General features: G+C 40.5%; 4 protein-coding genes across 4 annotated transcripts; all 4 read right to left on the bottom strand.

The window, feature by feature from the left end:
• Positions 1–16,442: 16,442 nt before the first annotated feature.
• LOC129743286 (uncharacterized) lies at positions 16,443–18,251 on the bottom strand. Its single transcript, XM_055735270.1, has one exon. The coding sequence runs from the start codon at positions 18,249–18,251 to the stop codon at positions 16,443–16,445; it is 1,809 nt and encodes a 602-aa protein (XP_055591245.1).
• Positions 18,252–18,278: 27 nt separating this feature from the next.
• Positions 18,279–19,025, bottom strand: LOC129743285 (uncharacterized). The gene has a single exon (XM_055735269.1). It carries the CDS (start codon positions 19,023–19,025, stop codon positions 18,279–18,281), a length of 747 nt encoding a protein of 248 aa, XP_055591244.1.
• Positions 19,026–20,550: 1,525 nt separating this feature from the next.
• LOC129743283 (uncharacterized) lies at positions 20,551–22,359 on the bottom strand. The gene has a single exon (XM_055735268.1). It carries the CDS (start codon positions 22,357–22,359, stop codon positions 20,551–20,553), a length of 1,809 nt encoding a protein of 602 aa, XP_055591243.1.
• A 27-nt stretch (positions 22,360–22,386) lies between these two features.
• On the bottom strand, positions 22,387–23,133 carry LOC129743282 (uncharacterized). Its single transcript, XM_055735267.1, has one exon. The coding sequence runs from the start codon at positions 23,131–23,133 to the stop codon at positions 22,387–22,389; it is 747 nt and encodes a 248-aa protein (XP_055591242.1).
• Between the last annotated feature and the right edge of the window lie 1,360 nt (positions 23,134–24,493).

Here is a 24,493-nt window from a genome sequence, read left to right as displayed (position 1 = left end):
GATTCTTTTATAAAATTCCCATTCGAAGTTCTTGAACTTAATTTTTATGCAGAGTTCAAACATAACAAAGCTTCAAAATTGTGATCCTAAATTGAAAACTCAGAATCGGGTTCTGCATTTGAAATTGATTTAAAATTAAGATAAGCAAGTTGTATAAGAAATAACTTATACAAATTATAAAATCATATTTGATTTATTTTCAGCAATAGTAAAAATCTTGAATTTTCTTAAGATTGTGTTTATTACATTTAAACATGGAATAAGTTTTATTCTAGACATTGAAACTTTTCTTTAAAAATTACTATTTCTATATTCATGTCAAATAAACTTAAGTTAAAAAATTACAACCATAGATTCAAGTAATTTTCCTATTTTGTTACTTAAGGAGGCCTTTCACAAATCTAGCTTTAAATTTAAAAAGAATTTCAAACATTTCTATTTTAAACGAATAATTTTCAGTAAAAAAAAACTTGAAATGAATAAACAAATACTTTGCACATAAAAAGTAATTCTGTTTTTTTTTAATTCATGCATTGTTGGAGCATTAATATCATAGGCCACCAAAATCCCTCCATGCGGCGGTTCTTCCTACGGCCCTGGTTAGAGCAGTAGCGTTAATCTGCATTAAAGATCATACGCATTCTATACAACACCAGTATTCTAATGAAGCTTAACCTTCAAGAAACGTCATCATGACCAATTTTTCAACCATCGATAAAATTATTATGGTGTAAATTTCTATCACCAATGCTTTTTTTAAAACATGTAAGAAATTTTTGATTTTTTTTATTTCCATGAGTTCTTTAGGTTTTTGATGATGATGATAAGTGATGATTGCATTATTAAGATATGATCTGGTAATATTTATAACAAAAAAGCAATGTTTCAACCATATAATGAGCATCTTTTCTACTGCCAGTCAAGATTGTATGTAAAATGTACATGCATGAGTGTATTAATGTTACTTTTAATTTATCGATCTTATCGGTGAAAAGTGATGTCCTTTTAAGTAGGGCCATCTGAAGATTATGGAATTTTTATAGCTGGATAGAAGGTTAGATGAAATGAAAGAGGGTGAAAATGACCGGATAGAATTTATTTAGAAGCATCATAATCACATTATTTAAATTTCCTTCAGTTTCTTCCATTTTTATGCCCTTCATGTTTTTGAGTCAATAATTTTCAACCATATGATATTACCAGATGATGTATCACAAGATCTTTTTTCAGTTAGGTCTCTCTGATTTTCGAAATGTCACCAATAACTGAAAGGACATCGGATGACTTGTCGCATCCAGGCAGAGATGCCAATGTGCCTGATTTTTCAGGACCTGCTTGATTTTTGAAGGATCATCCTGATTGCCTGATAGGCCTCGTTTTCCATGATTTTTCGAAATAAGCCTGATTTTGTCTGATTTTTTGGTTTTTACAGAAAATTTTATGTTTTGATAAGCAGAACTTTATACACTTACGTTAAAAACTCAATAGAAATTCAGTGCTTGCTCATCTTCACGCCAGCCTTGAACTGAATATCATCACACTGCGGGAGTTAAATTTTCTATCAACTATATAGCATTTTAGGCACCTTTGTTTAATAACTGGCTTAAGAAGGTTTTAGCGTCCTGAACTTGTATTTTTTGTCATAGCTTCAAACTCAAAATTACTTGCGGTCTTCGGGAAAGTTGTTTATTGCGTAAAAACTTTAATTTTTATAATCATGTTTTATTTTACAGTTTTGCCGAAAAACTGCACAAATTTATTAAATAAATTTTTACTTACTTCCAAAAGTTATTTGGTTGGTAAAGAGTTGGTAAAAAAAACATGATTGCATAGCTGGATTGCGCCTCCAAATAAGTGAAAACCTATTTTGAAATTTTTGGCACCTCGGAAAATTTGAATTGTGTTACTTTGTGTTATTGCACCTTCATTTGGGTCAATTTGACATTTCGAAAATATATGTGATCTTATATGTAACAGTTCTTTTGAATCAATTTAAATTAATTCAAACTAGAATGTTTATCTTAGATATTACGAAGTTCTTTATAAAAAGTTAGACATTTTACGAAAAACATATCAAGTTTTTGCCCAACAATCAGTCAATTGCATAATGTTCGAAATGATACGTATAGAAACGGAATCAATGATGTATTTGTTTTTCAAAGTAAGAAACTTAGACAAATGTACATTTTATCAAAATAAATTTAAAACTTTTGATATTTACAACACTTCAGTATACTTTGCAAGAACTACTATGAAGTATTTTTGCTTAATGCTTTGATAAGTTTCTAATATATTACAGTTTGAACAAAGCAAGTCCGAAAAGGTAAATTTTCAATCAACTGCTGATTTACATATCACATATTAGAAAAATATTATATTTTGTCAGATAAACATGTTGGTCAATACTTGATATTAAATATGAATAAAATGCATTAAAACATAAAATATCGCATTCAAAGGTTGAAGTGGCAGTGAGCATGTAGCTTATTCAAAAGAATTATGAACGGTACTGTTTATCAGTACCACAACAATTTACAACTGTGATCAAAAAAGGAACTAAACTTGATTATTTTATGTTAGCCTGATTTATCCCGATTTTTATTTTACAGCTTCCTGAATTTAGGAAAAAAATGGTGAGCAACCCTGTTTTAGGGCGTTTATAACCAAAGAGATTTGGTTCCTGTGAAATCTGAGACAAAACATGTCGAAACAGCAATATTACATTGCTTATTTGGTATCAAATTAGATGAAGGTCGAATTTGAGCATGAAAATTGAAAATAGTTGTTAGAATCAACGATGATCCTTGAGCATACTTTAGTGAAAATAAATATAATTGATAAAATAAACGAAAAATTAATAGCTAGACGAATGACAAGAACTTGTTGTGAAAATGCGACGATGTATGGAATGAGAAATAATCGTATGCTTGGCATCACTGTCAATAAGGGTGTATACGGTCGCTGGTATTGATGGCTGGTTGGCCTCAGCCATAACCTCAAAACTTGATTTGAATTTGGCCTAATCAGGGCTGCCAATATTTTCTAGCTTTTTGTTTCTGGAATATTTAATTCTATTTTCAACTATCATAATTTGATTTTTGAGAGTCATGTTCGCGCCTTGCGAATGCAAAAAAAATCATTTCAATAGATAAAGAAAATTTTATTTTTCCCATTTGCTTACGATCTCTCACTAGGGAGGTCGGGGGGTTACACTGATAATTCGTTTCAGCCATACGAAACCATCTTACTCAGGTTTAATTTTTTTTTCTCCTCACTATCTATTTATGGTTATGATGTTATGTTATTTATCTTTAATGTTTTTGAAATAATGAAATAAAATTGCTGGTTCTATAAAATAACAGTGAATGAATTCAAACCAACATGCCACCAAAAACACTAAATCACATTATTAAAAGATCGTCGCTGTTCGCTTTTCATCATAACAATCTTTTTAAATGAAAAAATTATTGAAACAAAAAGAAAAGTGGCGCAATGTGACAGAAATCCATGATATTTATTTTGAAACTGACTTCATCAAGAAAAAAATCTTTGAAAATTATTATGAGACGCTTAAGATAATGAATTTCTATACAGTAATATCAGTGATAGACACAAACCACTCTAAATTTTACAAACGATTTACCAAAAAAAATCCTCACGAACTTTATTGCTTACCGCTGAAATGAGTCTGAGCTTTAAGGTTAATAACCAACGTAATTGTCGTTAATAATTTTTGCACCATTTCTAATATTATAGAATGATTCCTTTTTAGATTTTTATGATTCTGAGGTCAAAAACATAGCAATTTTTATGGTACTTTGTGCATACCTGATCTTTAACTCTTTTTTAATCGGAATTTAGATTTTATATTGTTTATTCGATTGTGAAAATTTATTGAAGATTTATGCAAAATGCTATGTTCCAAATAATGTTTCTATAATCGTATATATGTCATTTCATCTGTGGTTTTGTATGAATTGTGCTTTTCAAATGCATTTATTAAGTTTTACTTGAAAAGTGATTTGCTTTTAAGCATGGATGTCACATTTTCAATATTTTAAAGCTTTTTTTGAAAAAAAAAACGTATCAATTACTCAAAAAAACGTAAAATCTTACAAGGGGGAGGGAGGTGAACAGCTCCTCATCAAAGTATAAAACCTTTTTTGTCAGCATTCTCCTGTACGATCTACAGCATGGATGCCCAGATTTTCACCAGAATTGCCTTATTTTGAAGCTAGTGGTCAGTGTAATCTATATATCTTTGTGAAAATTTCGTACCATGTATCCGCCTGTGTACTTCTAAAGTAAGGGGAATATGGCATATTTATATTTTTAAAACCGGTACTTGACTCCTACGAACGTAAAACTTGGATGCAGAAATTTATAAGACCTCTTTAAATTTGATTTAAAAATTGTTTTCGTCTCTGTTCAGAATTTGATGCTTTGGGGTGACATTGAGCAGTCTTTATTCTGACGGTTTTAATGAAGTTTCTTGATAATACAGGATACAAAACACCTTCATGATATTTACAAATGTTAGTTTATCAATTTAACCTTGATTTTAAGCGTTTTATTTTAAAAATATTTATAATCGTAAAAAGAACTATGATGCTGTCTACATTCAGAACAAAAATAATTATAATTGCTAAATAGTTTGAGCTTCAAAATACAAATTAAATTTAACCTTCACACATTCCCCTAGGCCCTTTGATTATTTCCATTTTCATTTTTTCTTCAAAGTTAACTATTTGATAGGGTTCCTATCCAATACGGGCTTACTCATGGAAAATGTCCTAATTTTTTAAATATAAAAAATTCATCATTAAATGACTATAAAAATAGCACTATAATTGTTCATATACAAAGAAAAACAGTTGTTTTTTCACATCAAACAACCCGTTTGCTTCTAAATGCTCTCCATCAGGAGAGCTGTTTGTTTGAGAGCCTTGGAAAAATAGATATTTGAGGATTTTGAAATTAGAATCTTTACTTACAGAAAAAATTTCAAATGCAAACCAAATTTTACCTTTTTGATACTCAATTAATAGACTTTCAAACGTAGAAAACAGTTTTCAAAAACTCAAACTATAGACTGAGTTATTGATGATAATGTAGAAAAGTTTATTGTTGGTCAAATTTACCCCGGTGATCAAAGTTACCCCGTTTTACGGTACGTGAATAGTTTGCTCGAATATCAAAGCCTGAAGGACTAGAATTTTTGCTTAGGCTAACAGTACAGAAGACCATATTCCAATTTTCAGGTAAATTGACCAGCACCGGAAATCGTTTTGTTAATGCTGAAAAAAGACTATTTTTTTTCGCAGTCCGTTTCAGTCAAAAACACAAAATCAAGCTCAAGCTTTTTTGAGCATGACAATTACAACTTAAATTTTCCTTTGGTTCTCCCTTAAGCAATTTTTGATATTTTGATGTCGATTTTGATCTTTTGATTTGTTTAGTGGTAAAACCAGGTTTTTACGTTTCATGCATATTTATGACATTTAGCCTTGAAATTTCAATTTAGATTTCTCTTATTTCCTTCGGTCTTCCCTTAGTTGATTTTCCAGGGTTCCAGGGCAAAAACCGAAACTGCACAGGTCAGTTTTAGACCAATCTTCGAAATGTATGCAAATGGTCGGTTTTCAAAAATCGATCAATGAATTTTTCCCAAACATCATTGCTACCCTAATGTAAAAAGATATAGCAAATTTTTATGTGTAAAATTGTTCATCACATCTTCACAAATAATCAAGGATTTCGTCAACTCAAATTTGATTATTTTTTTATTTTTAATATGAGAAGAAAATAAATAAGGTTCAATGCTCATTGGATTAAACTCAAATAATTGAGAAGCATACAAAAAAAAACATCTTGAGGCTTGAAACACGTGATTGCAGTTAACGTTACGAATGAAGGAGCAATAATTATGTGCCCTTTTCGAAACTTTCACAACAATAAAACTAACCAAAAATCTGTGCAGCTCATACTTCATTTGACGCTTCTGCAGGATTAAGCGCAACGACAGGAAAAAATAAATATTAAACCGCGTCCCTGAAACGCTGAAGGGCCTCTGCGTTCGCTCGGTTGACTGCGCGGAATCTGCTCTTAATTGCTCTTGCCACTTAAAATTCACCCAACACCGAACGAGAATGCTTGACTGCGATCAAGATTTATGGAAGCTCCCGTCCTTTGCCGTTGCCTGGTTCCCAAATGGATGCGTACTTATGGCCATTGCTCCACCACATCTCCTCGGCCCAGGATGGCGTCCTTCTTCGTGGCAGTGCGTCTATTCCGTCAACGAATGTACCCACCATAGAAGAACAAAACTGAAATTAAAAGAAAATTTCGCGGCGCTTTTGTTCCCCACGACCCGGTTAATGCAAAATATTTTCTCGAGGAGTCCCAGCCCAGCGCTTAGGCCTGTTCCATTATGTGGCAAATTGTCAGGAATTGTCAGTTGCCGGCTGGATTTAATTTTTAAGAAGGGGGCCGGACTTTTGAAGTCTCTCGCTACCCGAAAGGAAATTAATGGACGTATACCGGGGTCTTAACTCTGGCTTGTATGGGTTGTGCCAAAAAAGCTGGAGCTTGCGCTTAAATTAAAATCGTCGAAAATGAAGATTAATTGCTGTCGCGGTTCGTGCTAATGCAGCGAACTATCACGCTTCAGTTGCTTAAACATATTGGTCTGAATGGCTCTGAAAGTCATAAATTCCAGGAAGCCGCGTGATGTGAATTGCAATGGTTTGTTGCAATCATCAGAATCAAAGAAGAAATCCACACAAAAAAGATGGCGAATCAGAAAAAAACTCCTCCAGGGCCTGCATTTTATGTTATCGATTCCTCGTTAAATATGGCACTAATGACTCTAATCAAACGGACATCACCGGCCCAGATCCGAGAAAATGGTTGCTTATTGAATCATTTTCTGATACGGATCGTGATGGTGATGATAATGATGATGGCTTCGATAAATGCCATATGTTGAAGAGAAAAAGCGTTATAGCAAGTCAATGGATGCGTCCAGCTTTCCGTACATACTATCTCGAGTAACCTCGTTTGTGCCATCATTTACTCATTGTTAGCTCTCCTGAGTCAATCAATCGTATTGGCTTGCTAACATCGAATACTCGTAAATAAGACTGTCAATTTGATTGATTTAATAGTTGCAACAATCCAGTAAAACCAACATCAACATTCAATTTTAAAAGATGGTATGTAAGAAAAACTACGAAAAGAACACATCTTTCTCTTACTGTAAGCGTTGATGTTTAGTCAGACAAAGGAGGTCGCGGTGATCTTGTTGTAGTTTTAAATAAATGTTGCAGTGTACAAATCTAATGTTTTGATTGATTTCGTCTTGGAACATCTTTGTACCGGAAAATGATCAAATTTTCAAAGGTGATGGGAAGCATTGGAGAAACATGAAATATCAAAGAGAGAGAGAACATAAACCGTAATTATTATAAATTTCTCGAAAAAAAAACAACGGGTCGCCTGCAGGGACTTGAACCCGCAAATTCCGCTTCAGTACAACGGCGCGTTGGCCAATTACACCACGAAGAACGTGACGAAATAGGCTCCAGTATGCGTACTTCTATTAATACTCTATGTGTATTCGCATGTGTTCTTTTGCTCACTATTGATGGGTCAATGGGAGAGAGATACAACAGAGAGATCAATAATGAGCAAATAAAACATGGAGTATAGATAGAAGATCCATGGCACGACCGACGGAGCTCGACATGTACGTATACTGGAGCCTATTTCGTCACGTTCACCGTGGTGTAATTGGCTAACGCGCGTTGAACTGAAGCGGAAATTGCGGGTTCAAGTCCCTCCCGACAAGCCGTTATATCTTTTTCAAGATATTTATGATCTTTACGGCCTATGTTCTCTCTTACTTTGATATCTCATGTTTCTCTAACACTTCCCATCACCTTTGAAAATATTGCAGTTTTTTTTTTGTGGGGGTTAAGGGTTTTTCCTTGGTAAAGCAGTTTACTAAAGCGGGCCACAGACTACACAACATTTGTACAAATGCGATGAAATTCGATGAAATTTTGTCGCTGTGAGCACGATTTGCATAGTGTATGGCACTGCTTGAATGAGCGCCCAAACGGTTGGAGTAAAATCGGTCGGGATCGAAATATTTTGTACAAAACATTCTCCCAGCCGGGGTGGAGATGGTTTTGTTTGTTGCTGTTGCTGTTTTCGCCAGCAATCATTTGTGTTCGCGTGAAATATGTTTGTATAGTGTGTGGGCGAGCATAGATCAAACAGTCGACGCGAAATCATCGAATTTGTACAGGCCAATTTGTGTAGTCTATGGCCCGCTTAAGCCACGCTAACCACATGAACAACCGGGCGAAAGATGGCCATTCAACGATCCGTCACCAGAGCGCATCGCAGCAAAGAGCTATAGAATACGCGCAACCGCTTGAAGGGGCTTTGACGCCAGAGGGTGAACTTGACTAAGCCTCTCTGTTGGGATACCATGAAAACAGCCATCAACAGCATTGCGGAGAACGTAATCGGGCATGTAGAACGAGTACGACGAAACAACTATGTAGTTTGACGAGGAGTGAAGGAGGGCGATTGATGAAGAGACCGCCGCGCGGGCGGCAGAAGTGTAAAAAATCACTCGTCGAAACGTGGAAAATCTGCGACAGCGGAAGAGACAGCAAGTCCTAATTTTCCAGAAGAAAATGCGCCGCTTGGACGACGAGAAGCTGGAGCAACTGCATCGTTCCCAAGAAACAGGAAAACTCTATCAGAAACTCAACGCATCTCGCAAAGGCTTCGTGCCGCAAGCCGAAAAATGCCAGGATAGCGAAGGAGGTATCTTTTCGAACAATGGTGAGGTGATCTAAAGGTTGAAGCAGCACTTCGATGAACACCTGAAGGGCGCAAATGCAGGATACCAAGACGGTGGAGGAAGATACAACGCCGGCGTATCCCACGACAAGTTGAAGCTACTCTCAACGATGAGTGAAGTCAAGGAAGCCATTCGCCAGCTGAATAGCTAGAAGTCGGATGGGAAGGAGGGCATCGAAGCCTCATTCATCAAAATCGACCTGGACAAGTTGACCTACAGCATACACTGGTTGATGGTCCAGATCTGGGGCATTATTTCTCAAACTCTGGGATCTAAAAAGCCTCGTTTTTTACCCATGATTTGTTTACAGAAATTTTAAGAAATATATTACATGAAAAAATTAGAACTTTAAGGTTTGTATGGGAAAATTGAATATTTTGTACTGAAAAATCAACTTCATTTTTTATTCTTCTGTGCAACCGAGCCTGCCTATGGTTTTTGTGCCAATTTATTAATTCTCTTCGGGAAATTTACTGCTGAACAACTTATTCGATGACCGTGACTTCAAATCTCATTAGGCAATAAAGTAATTAGCTGTTGCATAGAGGTTTGTCTTTATTCGATTTAAAATCAATCCAAATATTCAATTGACATCGCTACTAAGTGCCTAGCGAGGTATTGCATTAAAAGTAGTCATGCCTACCTCGCTAAGCACCCAGCAGTGATGTCAATTGAATTTATTGTTTTTCAATGCCAAAAGACATGCCCCCATTTAATACCCAATAACTTTTTTGTCTAATAACATACGAAGTTACAACAGAGATGCCATTCTCTACCGAGAAAAACGGAGAACGGAGAAAAAAACACCCCCGTGCGATAGTTGCAAATCACCCGGGTGAGATTTTTCGATCCTCTCCACACATTATTCGCACCCCGGTTTCGAAAGCCACACACACCTTAGTTCAATAGCTCCGGCGTGCGACGATTTGTTACTGTAGAGCACCCCGGTGAAAACACAGAACCGACTAGTTGAAGCCACCAAAAAGCAAAGACAAAAACAAACACGACGGTATGCATAATAATAGCATCAACAAACGATGAATGTTTCGGGCGAGTGTTTCAGCTTCGTATGTGTTGGTAAACGCAACAAGCCAAGCCAGCTGCCGTCGCTGTCGCTCTCCGTGGTGAAAACATTTTTCCACTGTAGTGTGTGTTAGCTCTGTCGTGTTGATTTACAGATTCTCTACAGAGGTTCGGCTAAAAATCTCTGCGGTGCGTTTCAGAGAATCTCCACCGAGAATCGAAAACCGAGCACGTGGGTGATTCTCGTAAGAGAAATTGCAAGCCTGAGTTACAATTTTCAACAAAGTTGTTCAGCGGAAAATTTCCTTTAGAGAATTTATAAATTGGCACCTAAACCATTGGCAGGCACGGTCCCACAGAAAAATTCTGCATCTTTGCCTTGTTTCATCAATTCACTTGAATGGACTGTATTGTCACCGGATTTGAACCCACTAGACTTCAATATCTGGAGATACATGCAAGGGAATTTTGACGACGTAAAGCATTCGAATATGGATAAATTTCAAAACGTTTGGTGAAGATTTGGGACGAAATGCCAAACAAAATCGAGCATGCGGTTTGCAAAGACTCCGAAATGTGTCGATAGGTCGTTATCAAACAAAAGGGTGAGAAATTTGTACTTGAGCACTTAGTTTGTAATTTTGACACTTATAAGTTGAATTGATATTCATGCCATAGAGAAATTAGAAATGGTTTTAGTTTTAAGTTTGCTACAATAAACAAAATGAATTACTTCCGCATTGCCACCCAATGCATTACAGTTCCTCGTTAGGCATCAGCAGCATTGTCGGTTTAGTTGCATATACCTATCTACTTTATTTCCTATGTTTATAATTTTTTTCCAAAGTTAAAAAGTATAACCATGTGTAAAAAATCGCCTTGTTTAAGGTTTATAAAACACTTCAACACGAAATTCACCAAAGTGAACTGCTACCTTAACTAACAGAAACTAATCAAAATCGCCCATAGACAGATAAAAAGTCATTCCTTAAAAGCACATTCAGAAACAACGCGATCGAATATTTCATCTTGCTTATCCCTTAAGGCTAGCCCAAACGATTGAAACCATGTGCGCCAGACTAGGCCCATTCGATCAATTGACCTATTCTGTGCAGCAGTCTCAGCCTCAACCATCTCATCTAATGGCCAGCTCCCTGCCAGCATCCTCTCAACTCTTCTCTAGCACCCAAGCTCGGGCTTAGCGATTGCCTTCCAATAAATTTATCATGGATCGGTATAATTTATCTTTTTATCTGATAGATTTCTGCTTTATTATGGCTTATTTGTGTACCAACATTAATCAACAAATATCCATACTCGACCCGCGTTTGTAGGTTGCTGGCCGGCTGATTGGACCCAGAATCTGTTGGCTTGGCCGAAGTCAGTGGGTAATTGGTGAGGAACCAGCAACATGGCACAGATATTATGTAATGCTAACCCGTCATCATCAGTTGCCCCCCGCCTAAATAGGTGGTATTGAAAATTTTATTGGCCCCTATATTTTGCGCACACATTTTTGCGTTTGTTGGTGGATTTTTTTTTTACTATCTTCCCCTTGTAAGGCCCTGATTATTGGCCCGGCTGCCGAAGGTGATTGAGACACCCACCGATAGAGAGCTCGAGCACATACACGTTAACGGCACCCCTGCCCCCCATATTTGGGACCCTTTTGGCTGGGGGTCTCTATTTATCTTCAATGGCGAACCGGTGAATTGATCGGTAGGCAATAATTTTGCGTGCACTGAATTGGCAATTGCTCGGCAAAAACGCCATAAATCTGACGAGGGGCCCCGATGAAGTAATAATCGGGTTTTAATTGTAACGTCAGCACATAAATATCATCGGGGCATACGGGCGATGGGAAAACAAACATGAAAACAAGTTCTGCAATTTTCGTCTATGAATGGGTCTAACGTTTTTACAGCAGCGTCAACTTCAGGTGCACAAACCTGTAGAATTAATGCGTTTCTGTTTATATGTGATTAATTTACGAGTAAGGAGATCTCATATACAATCAAAACTTTAGCTAAAATGAATAACTCCTGCTAATTTCAGTAAATATGACGACTGTGATAAATTTTAAAATTTTCCAACAAACATTTTTGCAGCTTTACATATTTCTCAACAACTGTTATATACGTTTTATGTACATGGTAGTTAAAATGTTACTCAAATTACTCGTTTATGGCTTTTTAGGATAAAATTTATTTAATTTAACAAATTTGACAAATTTTACTTGAGTATAGTTATATTAAAATTTTAATTAAGACAAACAATTCAATAATTATAAAAAAGTAATTGCTATTCAAAATTATATGTTTTATGTAAATAACCGTCAAACACGCATCGTGTGAATTATTGCATACATGGTTGGTCGGCTCCACCCAAACAGCAAAGAGCCGGGAGAAAACAACACTGTTTTCAGTTCAGCTTCCGAGTGTAGGGGAAAGGTTTCCTAAATGGGCCTATCGGGTTAAATGACCCTACGGCTGTTTGATGAAATGGCTGACTAGACAGCTAATCTGACCAATGCATTTTGAGAGTGATACGCTTAGAACATAAGGCAAGAAAGAATTTTATGGAACTCATTTTATCAAACTCAAAAATTTTTTAAAATCATACAAGGTTTTGATACATTTTGATGTAATATTTCGACTTTTAAAAATTATACGTAAAGAAGCTTAAACAAAAACTAGGATGGTTTTTGTTTCTTACTCAAATGAACTTAAGAAATTAAACATATTTCAGCTTTTGTGGAGGTTTAATAATGATTATATAGTGGAATAACAGAGTGTTTTTGTATGCCCCCATCATGTTTGTAAAATGCCTCCATCCTAAAATAACAGGTTAAATAGAATAAATAAATGATTTTTATCATTGAACCTTCAAATCTAGGCTCTGAATAACATCTTAAGAGAGAATTGAAGATCTAAAAACAGATTTGATAAAGTTTTTCTCATGGATGAGCTGCCTCCATAGTATGGCAACCCAAACATTTGTTTTATTCAATAAAATTATAACATACATAGATTTTTATAAAACTTCAGCTTTGTCGTACGGAAATTATTACTTTCTAGCAGTTTTAACGAAATTATACAGAAATATTGCCCAAAAAACAGAAATTTTGTTCAAAACATAAATAGGCGCATTTAGCCCGCACGGTTTGAGGTTCGGCATTTTAGACTAAACTTATTATAAAATCGTTTTCTTGGAAACAGAAGAAAATTTTTACATAAAAATTACTCCAATGTATAGAAAACAGATGCCTGCACACGTGTATATAGTTTTTGTACACATATTCGATGTGATATTTGATTAAATCAGTGTTCTGCTTAATAGGCGCATATAGCCCGCTCCTCCCCTAATCCTCTTTCGCTGATCGTGCTCCACTCGTTATCCGAATTTACACGAGCTGTAAGTGATTCGGACGGTAAGTGTGAGAGCTTTCGCATCTGAGTGGGAGAAAGAGAATTCTAAATATAGAGCGCCCTAGTGATTCAGCTATAAACTTCAGTGTAAATAAAGAAAAAAATATTCAGACTCCCATCACACAACGTAGAAAAAATAACAACAAAAGCAAGAAATCAGGACACCGCGAAGAAAAAAACAGGATTTTTCAGGACACCAGTAGATTGGTGGAAATGAAATGCAGCTCTTCTTAGATTGCATCAACTTAGGCAAAATAACGGTGCTGTATACGCTTTAAATTAAGCAACAGATGAGATAAGAAGTTAGATGGTTTGTAGTAAATATCGAAAAAAAAAACGCAATTCAAATATCATCTGAACCGAGAATTAACATCGGTTTAAGAGATTAAACTGGTTTATTATAAATTCAATTATAATTGATATTTGTGTTTCAAACATTCAGGACAGCTTTGGAAAATCAGGACGACTTCTCGAAAATCAGGACAAATCTTTGAAAAATTGGCATCACAGCTGACGTATTTTGATATCGCTCGACTGATTTTTAACGGGTGTAGGGGAGATAAGAGCATAACGAGCACCCGAGGCATAAAAAGCACTCATCTTTTCTGCAAAAGTACGTTTTTTCTTAAATAAATTTTTATGAGGATTTGTTCCGTACCTAGAGGAAGTTAAGGAATCTCCTTAACATTTTAACAGAGATATCTTAAAAAAACCAGCTAGGTTCTCAAGTGAGGAAAATATTAGAAATTTTGAGCATAACGAAATAAGCTCTTATGACCTTTTGATTATCTTGATCTATAATGTACGCCCTGCAACATGATGTATACATTGTTTCTCAATTTTCACCATCATAAACTTTTGGATTTTTCTCTTTAATCAATTTTAAAACACATTTAAAGCACTATTAATCGTGGTACGAAGAGCGTTTTCTGCCGTATAATCTTGCAGCGAATTCAACTTGATGTAGTCAACTGAATTCTAGAGCTAGAGCTTGACAAGATTACATCTGACGATGTGGCCTATTGGTAAGGTGTCGGAGAATTTATCAAAAGACTAGAGTTCGATTTCAGTTCGAGGTGAATTTTTTCCATTTTCCATTCATGATCGTTTTTTTATTGTTACATTATACGGCTAGTAGCATCATCCGCCAAACAAAGCGCCGGAAACATAATGTATGAGCGTGTGTGAATTGTTTGTATTCTTCACACAGACCTAGATTATTTTGTTATTGCTTTGTTTGATGAATCTAAGACTCACCTGACTCGAGTTGAATGCGCTGCTAAATTTCCCGAAAGAAAACGCTCATCGTGCCTCGATTGGTGCTTATACTGGCCTATGGGGGTTCTCATTATGCCCCTACAGTGACTGGTTTTCAGCTTTTGGCAAATTTTTAAAATGCATTTTTAAACGTTTTTATCTTGTTTTTCAAGTTTCAGCCAACTAGGAAATTAACTATTTTAGTGTTCTAATACGAAACAATGATGTAATTCATAGATTATAGCTGTTTTCTATCGTTAAATAAGAGTTTTCCTTAAGGTGGCTATTATGCCCATATCTCCCCTAATATCATAAAAATATGCTCAATGAACCTGGTGTTTTTTTAACGTGTGACTCACACGGGGTGGATCTGCTAGTGGACTGATAGTTTCCGGACTGGCAAGCGATGTGCGAACAGCGCACAGAGATACACGTGTCTGAAGAGAGCCTTCTCTCCACAAGACACGGCAGACTGGATCGGTAGTATTGGTCTGGACGCGGAAAGACTAAACTCTTGGTTTGGTTCTGACAAGAACCGGATTTGCGTCACCAATCACTACCGGAGATCCAAACAGTGGAACAGAGCAGAGAATAAAACTCCAAGACGAGAAAGGCAGGAACACCAATAAAAATATCCAGCTTTGTTTCTTGTCACGTTTATTTTCTCTTCACTACTCTATTTATTCACAACTGAATTACACTGCTTACAAAACGGAACTAACTCAAGGCGCATTGAGAATGCGCCCACGCAAGCAGACACGCAAGCACAGGACCACGTGCTTGCGCCAGATGGAAACGCCTAGAACGTGCTAGGCGCGTCGCGCATAATCTTTCAGCGAGAGCAGCCTCCTCGTTCTCTCGGCGCCGTACTCTCGCGTCTGTGTGGCACTCTTCTCCTCTCGTGAGTGCTCCGGGCGTCGTTGCAGGTCATCGGCGTCGCATGTTGGGAATCTCTCGCTGCTGCTGGGAGCATTCGTAGCGAACATACTCCCCCCGTTGGAATTCCATTCCAACTCATTTGATGGTTTTCCACGCTGTGGCGAAGAATCACTGCTCAGCGGTGTTTAAACTCGCCTCGGAAAGAATCATTCGGCTGATTTTTTCCGAGTTTAACTTGTTGTGTGCAGATTGATTTTATCTTCGTTCCAATCATGACGTGATTGCACACAAAACAAAGAGAACAGTTCCGAGTTGATGTTTTCCCCTCCTCGCAGGAATAAAATCACACCAATGAAACAACAGAACGAAGCTTACTGTACACGAATGCTCACGAGCGATCGTTGCCCGACGGACCGAGTTAACATTCCTCGCACCCTTCTCTCGCTCGTTTCCCGTTCCCTTGTATCTATCACTTTTAGCCACGCCCCCATGCGTTGTCCGATTGATGTGTTCGGCTGCCGAACGAAAACGATTTTTTCTTTAATTCGCTGAACTGTTCGTTTGCTTCGCTGATGTTTCTCCCCCGATTGCTGTTTACTCCTGCCGAGTTTACCCGAAGCTTACTTTTTGATGCTTTCCGAGTTGAACTTTAGATAGCATCATTGCAGATTGAGTTTAACGAAATAAAATCGTTCTGCAAAGAAGGGCAAAGTGCGAGTATGTAGACTCGCGATTTTAACATCTCTGTCACTGCTGAAGCTGCAGGTGGACGTTGAGCTCTTGCTGTCTTGGAAGGACGAATTGCCTCGGGACATGATATCCGCCGGATTGTGCGCTGTGTTATTGTAGCCCCATTGGTAATCTTCGGTAAGCCGAACGATTTCAGCCACTCGACCTTGAACATACACATGTAGACGTTTGAAGGGTTTCCTTAACCAAGCCAACACCATTTTGCTATAGGACCATAGCTTGACAACCTAAATTTTCAGCTTCATCGTTGGAATGACCTTTTCCATCAATTTAAATAATAGTTGAACAGCACACAGTTCTAATTTTTGAACAGTGCCTTCTTCGAACAGTGCTACTTTCGATTTACTACATAGGAGATGTGCTATTGATCCCTCCCTTTCAATGCTGCGGAGATAAGCACAAGCACCATACGCATGTTTCGAGACATCTACGAACCCATGTATCTCCATTGTTTTGGTCTCGGAAACTACGAGACATTTAAGAATCTCAAATTTGCCAAGCTGAGTTAACCACGTTTGAAACTCCTCCCATTGATGCAGCAAGTCGCCGTTCACCGGATCATCCCAACCGATGTTGGCGGCCCATAGAGACTGCATTATCATCTTCGCTTCTACGATCACCGGTGACACAAGGCCCAATGGGTCGAACAACTTCGCTATTTGGGATAGCACCTTTCGTTTTGTTGGCCGAGAATCATCCTTCGTTTGTTCAGGAGATTTGTGGAACAGAAACAAGTCTCTTTTCGGGTCCCACAGGAGTCCTAAGGCTTTGGTAACTTCATATGCACTGGAGTCTTGAATTGGCACCAAAGTCTCTCGGTCAGCGTCTGGAATTCCTTCAACACGGAGCTTCGTACTGCTGCTGGATGGCTTCAAGATACAGTGATGCGGTAAGATATATGCTTGGAGATCAGGTGGATCGTCATCCTCTTTCACTTCACGGCAGTGGCCCAGCGCTTGATATTCTTCAATGAATGCCGTGCACTGAGCCCTCAGGTCGGGATTCCACAAAAGTTTTTTCTCCAGCATGAGGTTTCGTTTCGATGGTAGAGATCTGGAGCCTTCTAAATGGCTCACTGATACACAAAATGGCAGTTGAACTACATCTTCGTTGCGACGATAAGTTCGTTGGAAGTTTTCTTTGAAGTATTCTTCCTTAATTGTAACCGTCTCTGGTTCACTTAACCCCTCCTGGTGGGAAAAGCGCTTGAGGCAGACCTTCAAGCTGTCAGCCACAGCAAAGTTAGCGTATAGTGCACCACCTCCGTCGTCCTCTTCGTAAGAACCAGTAACAACCCATCCAAATTGAGTCTCTAGCAAGATTGGCAGTTTTTCGGCGATGTGCATCTGTCTTCGCAACATAATGGCATGGAAGTGTTCAGCTCCAATCAGCATCTCAACATCGTTGGGCTCGTAAAATCTCGGGTCAGCCAGCACCATACCGGGTGGTAAATGCCAAGCATCCACATTGACCTTGGTCGAGGGTATAGTTCCCGTCACTCGTGGTGTGACAAGACAGTCCACAATGGCGTCAAAATCGTTGTAGTTCGAAGACATTCGGACTGCAACTCGATGACTTATCTGGGATCGAGTTCCTGCTACGCCGACCACAGGAATATTCGTTGGGTACTTGGGTAGGTTCAGCTTCTGCACCAAGGATTCCGTCAGCAGATTGATCTGCGAGCCAGAGTCCAATAACGCTCGCACCTTATGAATTTGACCTCCTTTAGATTGAAGATTAACCAATGCAGTCATAAGGAAGATCTGTTTGCTAGGCTGACGATTGACGCTGGAACACGACGCGTTGACAGGTCGCTCTGTTACGTCCGGCCTCTGTCGCTCCTCGACTGACTTTGATGGTTCGTTCTTCTTCGCTGGAGTTTCATCTCGAACAAAATGAAGAAGAGTATGATGCCTTCCAAAACACTTTCCACAAACACCTTTGCTGGGACAAGTTATCATTTGATGCCCATTCTGAAGACAGTTGTAGCACAGTTTCATTCCTCTGAGCTTGTTTCGCCGCTGCTTAACACTCATTCCTAAGAAGGTCGGACATTTGTCGTTTTAATGCTGGCCGTTACAGAAGTCGCATGCATTTTCCGATGTTGCTATTGCTGCATGCGATGATTTCGAGGCTCCTCCTTTGAACGATGCAAACTTTGAAGTCTTGGACGTTCCAACTGTTGTGGCGGTCTCGCAGCGCTCCAATATCACAACTCGCTGTCTCAGGAACTCGATCATGTCATCATATTGTGGTAGCTCCGTTTGATCAAATGAGGCTTCCCACAACTCACGGGTTTGATCATCCAGTGCACGTGTCAGCAATGTCACCACGAACATTTGTGACATACCAGTCAGAGGTTGGTCTAGCTTGACTAGGTTGTCAATGTGTCGAGTACACTTGTCCACCAGATTCCGCAGCTCTTTGGAACTTTTCCTTTGAACCTTCGTCATGTTCAGGAGGCCCAGAATGTGACTTTCCAATATGAGGCGCTTGTTTCCGAATCGTTGCTCCAATATTTCCCACGCGCGCTCGTAGTGGTTGTTTTGAAGCGTCTCAATATCTATAACCCCTGCAGCTTCTCCCTTGAGCGAATTTTCCAGATGGTATAGCTTAACAGCATCTGAATCATTAGTTCGCTCTATAAGGTCCTGGAACATGGCCTTGAAGCGTGGCCATGCTTCATAGCGACCATCAAATGTGGGTAACGGCGCACGGTAGGCTTGTGTGTTAACTATCACTTGACCTGGCATCGGCGCGGCAACGGGGTGGGCTGGGGCTCGCTGATTGTCCCTTTGCAGCGCAGCCATCAAGGTCTCGATCTTTATTGCGGCCTCGTTGAAGTTGCTTCAAAGTCGATAAATATCTCCTCCTGTGCCTCAGCGTCTTCGGGTACGGCTTCAAAGATGACATTATGAATCTCATTGTATTCATCGTATATCGCTTGAAGGTTTCTGGCATGAACCCTCAGAGCTGGCAAGGAAAGTGTTCCTTCATCCGATTCCAAAATATTCAGCATTCGGGTCACTTTTGCCTTGACCCGGCCACGTCGGAGGCTGAGCTTCGAAATTTCTTCGGGCCTTTCCATTTTCTGGTTGGGAGTACGAGGCAGCATCTCCGTAAGCGCAGACTCCTTTCCAAATAATCACGAATGTGTTCTATGTTCGTCGCAGTAGACACGTAAGCATTCGCCGGCGCACGATATCACACGTATACTAATCGACGACCGCGACGAAAACCGTAACAAAAACTTTTGCACCGCGACGTGGTTCTCTCCAACGACGGCGGGTAAATCGCGAATGTCACGTTGTCCGAGCCACGTGACACGCTCAGTTCGCGTTGTCAGCCACGCGAAACGCTTCTTCACCAGTCCCGATCCGGTTCGAAGGACCAAATGTTTTTTGACGTGTGACTCACACGGGGTGGATCTGCTAGTGGACTGATAGTTTCCGGACTGGCAAGCGATGTGCGAACAGCGCACAGAGATACACGTGTCTGAAGAGAGCCTTCTCTCCACAAGACACGGCAGACTGGATCGGTAGTATTGGTCTGGACGCGGAAAGACTAAACTCTTGGTTTGGTTCTGACAAGAACCGGATTTGCGTCACCAATCACTACCGGAGATCCAAACAGTGGAACAGAGCAGAGAATAAAACTCCAAGACGAGAAAGGCAGGAACACCAATAAAAATATCCAGCTTTGTTTCTTGTCACGTTTATTTTCTCTTCACTACTCTATTTATTCACAACTGAATTACACTGCTTACAAAACGGAACTAACTCAAGGCGCATTGAGAATGCGCCCACGCAAGCAGACACGCAAGCACAGGACCACGTGCTTGCGCCAGATGGAAACGCCTAGAACGTGCTAGGCGCGTCGCGCATAATCTTTCAGCGAGAGCAGCCTCCTCGTTCTCTCGGCGCCGTACTCTCGCGTCTGTGTGGCACTCTTCTCCTCTCGTGAGTGCTCCGGGCGTCGTTGCAGGTCATCGGCGTCGCATGTTGGGAATCTCTCGCTGCTGCTGGGAGCATTCGTAGCGAACATACTCCCCCCGTTGGAATTCCATTCCAACTCATTTGATGGTTTTCCACGCTGTGGCGAAGAATCACTGCTGAAGCTGCAGGTGGACGTTGAGCTCTTGCTGTCTTGGAAGGACGAATTGCCTCGGGACATGATATCCGCCGGATTGTGCGCTGTGTTATTGTAGCCCCATTGGTAATCTTCGGTAAGCCGAACGATTTCAGCCACTCGACCTTGAACATACACATGTAGACGTTTGAAGGGTTTCCTTAACCAAGCCAACATCATTTTGCTATAGGACCATAGCTTGACAACCTAAATTTTCAGCTTCATCGTTGGAATGACCTTTTCCATCAATTTAAATAATAGTTGAACAGCACACAGTTCTAATTTTTGAACAGTGCCTTCTTCGAACAGTGCTACTTTCGATTTACTACATAGGAGATGTGCTATTGATCCCTCCCTTTCAATGCTGCGGAGATAAGCACAAGCACCATACGCATGTTTCGAGACATCTACGAACCCATGTATCTCCATTGTTTTGGTCTCGGAAACTACGAGACATTTAAGAATCTCAAATTTGCCAAGCTGAGTTAACCACGTTTGAAACTCCTCCCATTGATGCAGCAAGTCGCCGTTCACCGGATCATCCCAACCGATGTTGGCGGCCCATAGAGACTGCATTATCATCTTCGCTTCTACGATCACCGGTGACACAAGGCCCAATGGGTCGAACAACTTCGCTATTTGGGATAGCACCTTTCGTTTTGTTGGCCGAGAATCATCCTTCGTTTGTTCAGGAGATTTGTGGAACAGAAACAAGTCTCTTTTCGGGTCCCACAGGAGTCCTAAGGCTTTGGTAACTTCATATGCACTGGAGTCTTGAATTGGCACCAAAGTCTCTCGGTCAGCGTCTGGAATTCCTTCAACACGGAGCTTCGTACTGCTGCTGGATGGCTTCAAGATACAGTGATGCGGTAAGATATATGCTTGGAGATCAGGTGGATCGTCATCCTCTTTCACTTCACGGCAGTGGCCCAGCGCTTGATATTCTTCAATGAATGCCGTGCACTGAGCCCTCAGGTCGGGATTCCACAAAAGTTTTTTCTCCAGCATGAGGTTTCGTTTCGATGGTAGAGATCTGGAGCCTTCTAAATGGCTCACTGATACACAAAATGGCAGTTGAACTACATCTTCGTTGCGACGATAAGTTCGTTGGAAGTTTTCTTTGAAGTATTCTTCCTTAATTGTAACCGTCTCTGGTTCACTTAACCCCTCCTGGTGGGAAAAGCGCTTGAGGCAGACCTTCAAGCTGTCAGCCACAGCAAAGTTAGCGTATAGTGCACCACCTCCGTCGTCCTCTTCGTAAGAACCAGTAACAACCCATCCAAATTGAGTCTCTAGCAAGATTGGCAGTTTTTCGGCGATGTGCATCTGTCTTCGCAACATAATGGCATGGAAGTGTTCAGCTCCAATCAGCATCTCAACATCGTTGGGCTCGTAAAATCTCGGGTCAGCCAGCACCATACCGGGTGGTAAATGCCAAGCATCCACATTGACCTTGGTCGAGGGTATAGTTCCCGTCACTCGTGGTGTGACAAGACAGTCCACAATGGCGTCAAAATCGTTGTAGTTCGAAGACATTCGGACTGCAACTCGATGACTTATCTGGGATCGAGTTCCTGCTACGCCGAGCACAGGAATATTCGTTGGGTACTTGGGTAGGTTCAGCTTCTGCACCAAGGATTCCGTCAGCAGATTGATCTGCGAGCCAGAGTCCAATAACGCTCGCACCTTATGAATTTGACCTCCTTTAGATTGAAGATTAACCAATGCAGTCATAAGGAAGATCTGTTTGCTAGGCTGACGATTGACGCTGGAACACGACGCGTTGACAGGTCGCTCTGTTACGTCCGGCCTCTGTCGCTCCTCGACTGACTTTGATGGTTCGTTCTTCTTCGCTGGAGTTTCATCTCGAACAAAATGAAGAAGAGTATGATGCCTTCCAAAACACTTTCCACAAACACCTTTGCTGGGACAAGTTATCATTTGATGCCCATTCTGAAGACAGTTGTAGCACAGTTTCATTCCTCTGAGCTTGTTTCGCCGCTGCTTAACACTCATTCCTAAGAAGGTCGGACATTTGTCGTTTTAATGCTGGCCGTTACAGAAGTCGCATGCATTTTCCGATGTTGCTATTGCTGCATGCGATGATTTCGAGGCTCCTCCTTTGAACGATGCAAACTTTGAAGTCTTGGACGTTCCAACTGTTGTGGCAGTCTCGCAGCGCTCCAATATCACAACTCGCTGTCTCAGGAACTCGATCATGTCATCATATTGTGGTAGCTCCGTTTGATCAAATGAGGCTTCCCACAACTCACGGGTTTGATCATCCAGTGCACGTGTCAGCAATGTCACCACGAACATTTGTGACATACCAGTCAGAGGTTGGTCTAGCTTGACTAGGTTGTCAATGTGTCGAGTACACTTGTCCACCAGATTCCGCAGCTCTTTGGAACTTTTCCTTTGAACCTTCGTCATGTTCAGGAGGCCCAGAATGTGACTTTCCAATATGAGGCGCTTGTTTCCGAATCGTTGCTCCAATATTTCCCACGCGCGCTCGTAGTGGTTGTTTTGAAGCGTCTCAATATCTATAACCCCTGCAGCTTCTCCCTTGAGCGAATTTTCCAGATGGTATAGCTTAACAGCATCTGAATCATTAGTTCGCTCTATAAGGTCCTGGAACATGGCCTTGAAGCGTGGCCATGCTTCATAGCGACCATCAAATGTGGGTAACGGCGCACGGTAGGCTTGTGTGTTAACTATCACTTGACCTGGCATCGGCGCGGCAACGGGGTGGGCTGGGGCTCGCTGATTGTCCCTTTGCAGCGCAGCCATCAAGGTCTCGATCTTTATTGCGGCCTCGTTGAAGTTGCTTCAAAGTCGATAAATATCTCCTCCTGTGCCTCAGCGTCTTCGGGTACGGCTTCAAAGATGACATTATGAATCTCATTGTATTCATCGTATATCGCTTGAAGGTTTCTGGCATGAACCCTCAGAGCTGGCAAGGAAAGTGTTCCTTCATCCGATTCCAAAATATTCAGCATTCGGGTCACTTTTGCCTTGACCCGGCCACGTCGGAGGCTGAGCTTCGAAATTTCTTCGGGCCTTTCCATTTTCTGGTTGGGAGTACGAGGCAGCATCTCCGTAAGCGCAGACTCCTTTCCAAATAATCACGAATGTGTTCTATGTTCGTCGCAGTAGACACGTAAGCATTCGCCGGCGCACGATATCACACGTATACTAATCGACGACCGCGACGAAAACCGTAACAAAAACTTTTGCACCGCGACGTGGTTCTCTCCAACGACGGCGGGTAAATCGCGAATGTCACGTTGTCCGAGCCACGTGACACGCTCAGTTCGCGTTGTCAGCCACGCGAAACGCTTCTTCACCAGTCCCGATCCGGTTCGAAGGACCAAATGTTTTTTGACGTGTGACTCACACGGGGTGGATCTGCTAGTGGACTGATACTTTCCGGACTGGCAAGCGATGTGCGAACAGCGCACAGAGATACACGTGTCTGAAGAGAGCCTTCTCTTCACAAGACACGGCAGACTGGATCGGTAGTATTGGTCTGGACGCGGAAAGACTAAACTCTTGGTTTGGTTCTGACAAGAACCGGATTTGCGTCACCAATCACTACCGGAGATCCAAACAGTGGAGCAGAGCAGAGAATAAAACTCCAAGACGAGAAAGGCAGGAACACCAATAAAAATATCCAGCTTTGCCTCTTGTCACGTTTATTTTCTCTTCACTACTCTATTTATTCACAACTGAATTACACTGCTTACAAAACGGAACTAACTCAAGGCGCATTGAGAATGCGCCCACGCAAGCAGACACGCAAGCACAGGACCACGTGCTTGCGCCAGATGGAAACGCCTAGAACGTGCTAGGCGCGTCGCGCATAATCTTTCAGCGAGAGCAGCCTCCTCGTTCTCTCGGCGCCGTACTCTCGCGTCTGTGTGGCACTCTTCTCCTCTCGTGAGTGCTCCGGGCGTCGTTGCAGGTCATCGGCGTCGCATGTTAGGAATCTCTCGCTGCTGCTGGGAGCATTCGTAGCGAACACCTGGTCATTTTGCTTTTTCGATTTTAAACAACTTTTCGTCTGTGAAAAGTTGTTGTGATCTGTGTGCGTGTTCAGCAGAAACGTATGAGCCGTCAGTAAACAATTTCTCGTTTAAAATTCCTTTTC

Source organism: Uranotaenia lowii, chromosome 2 (genome assembly GCF_029784155.1).
Source record: "Uranotaenia lowii strain MFRU-FL chromosome 2, ASM2978415v1, whole genome shotgun sequence".
Classification (NCBI taxonomy): Eukaryota; Metazoa; Arthropoda; class Insecta; order Diptera; family Culicidae; genus Uranotaenia; species Uranotaenia lowii.
This window is presented reverse-complemented; position numbering and strand designations above follow the sequence as displayed.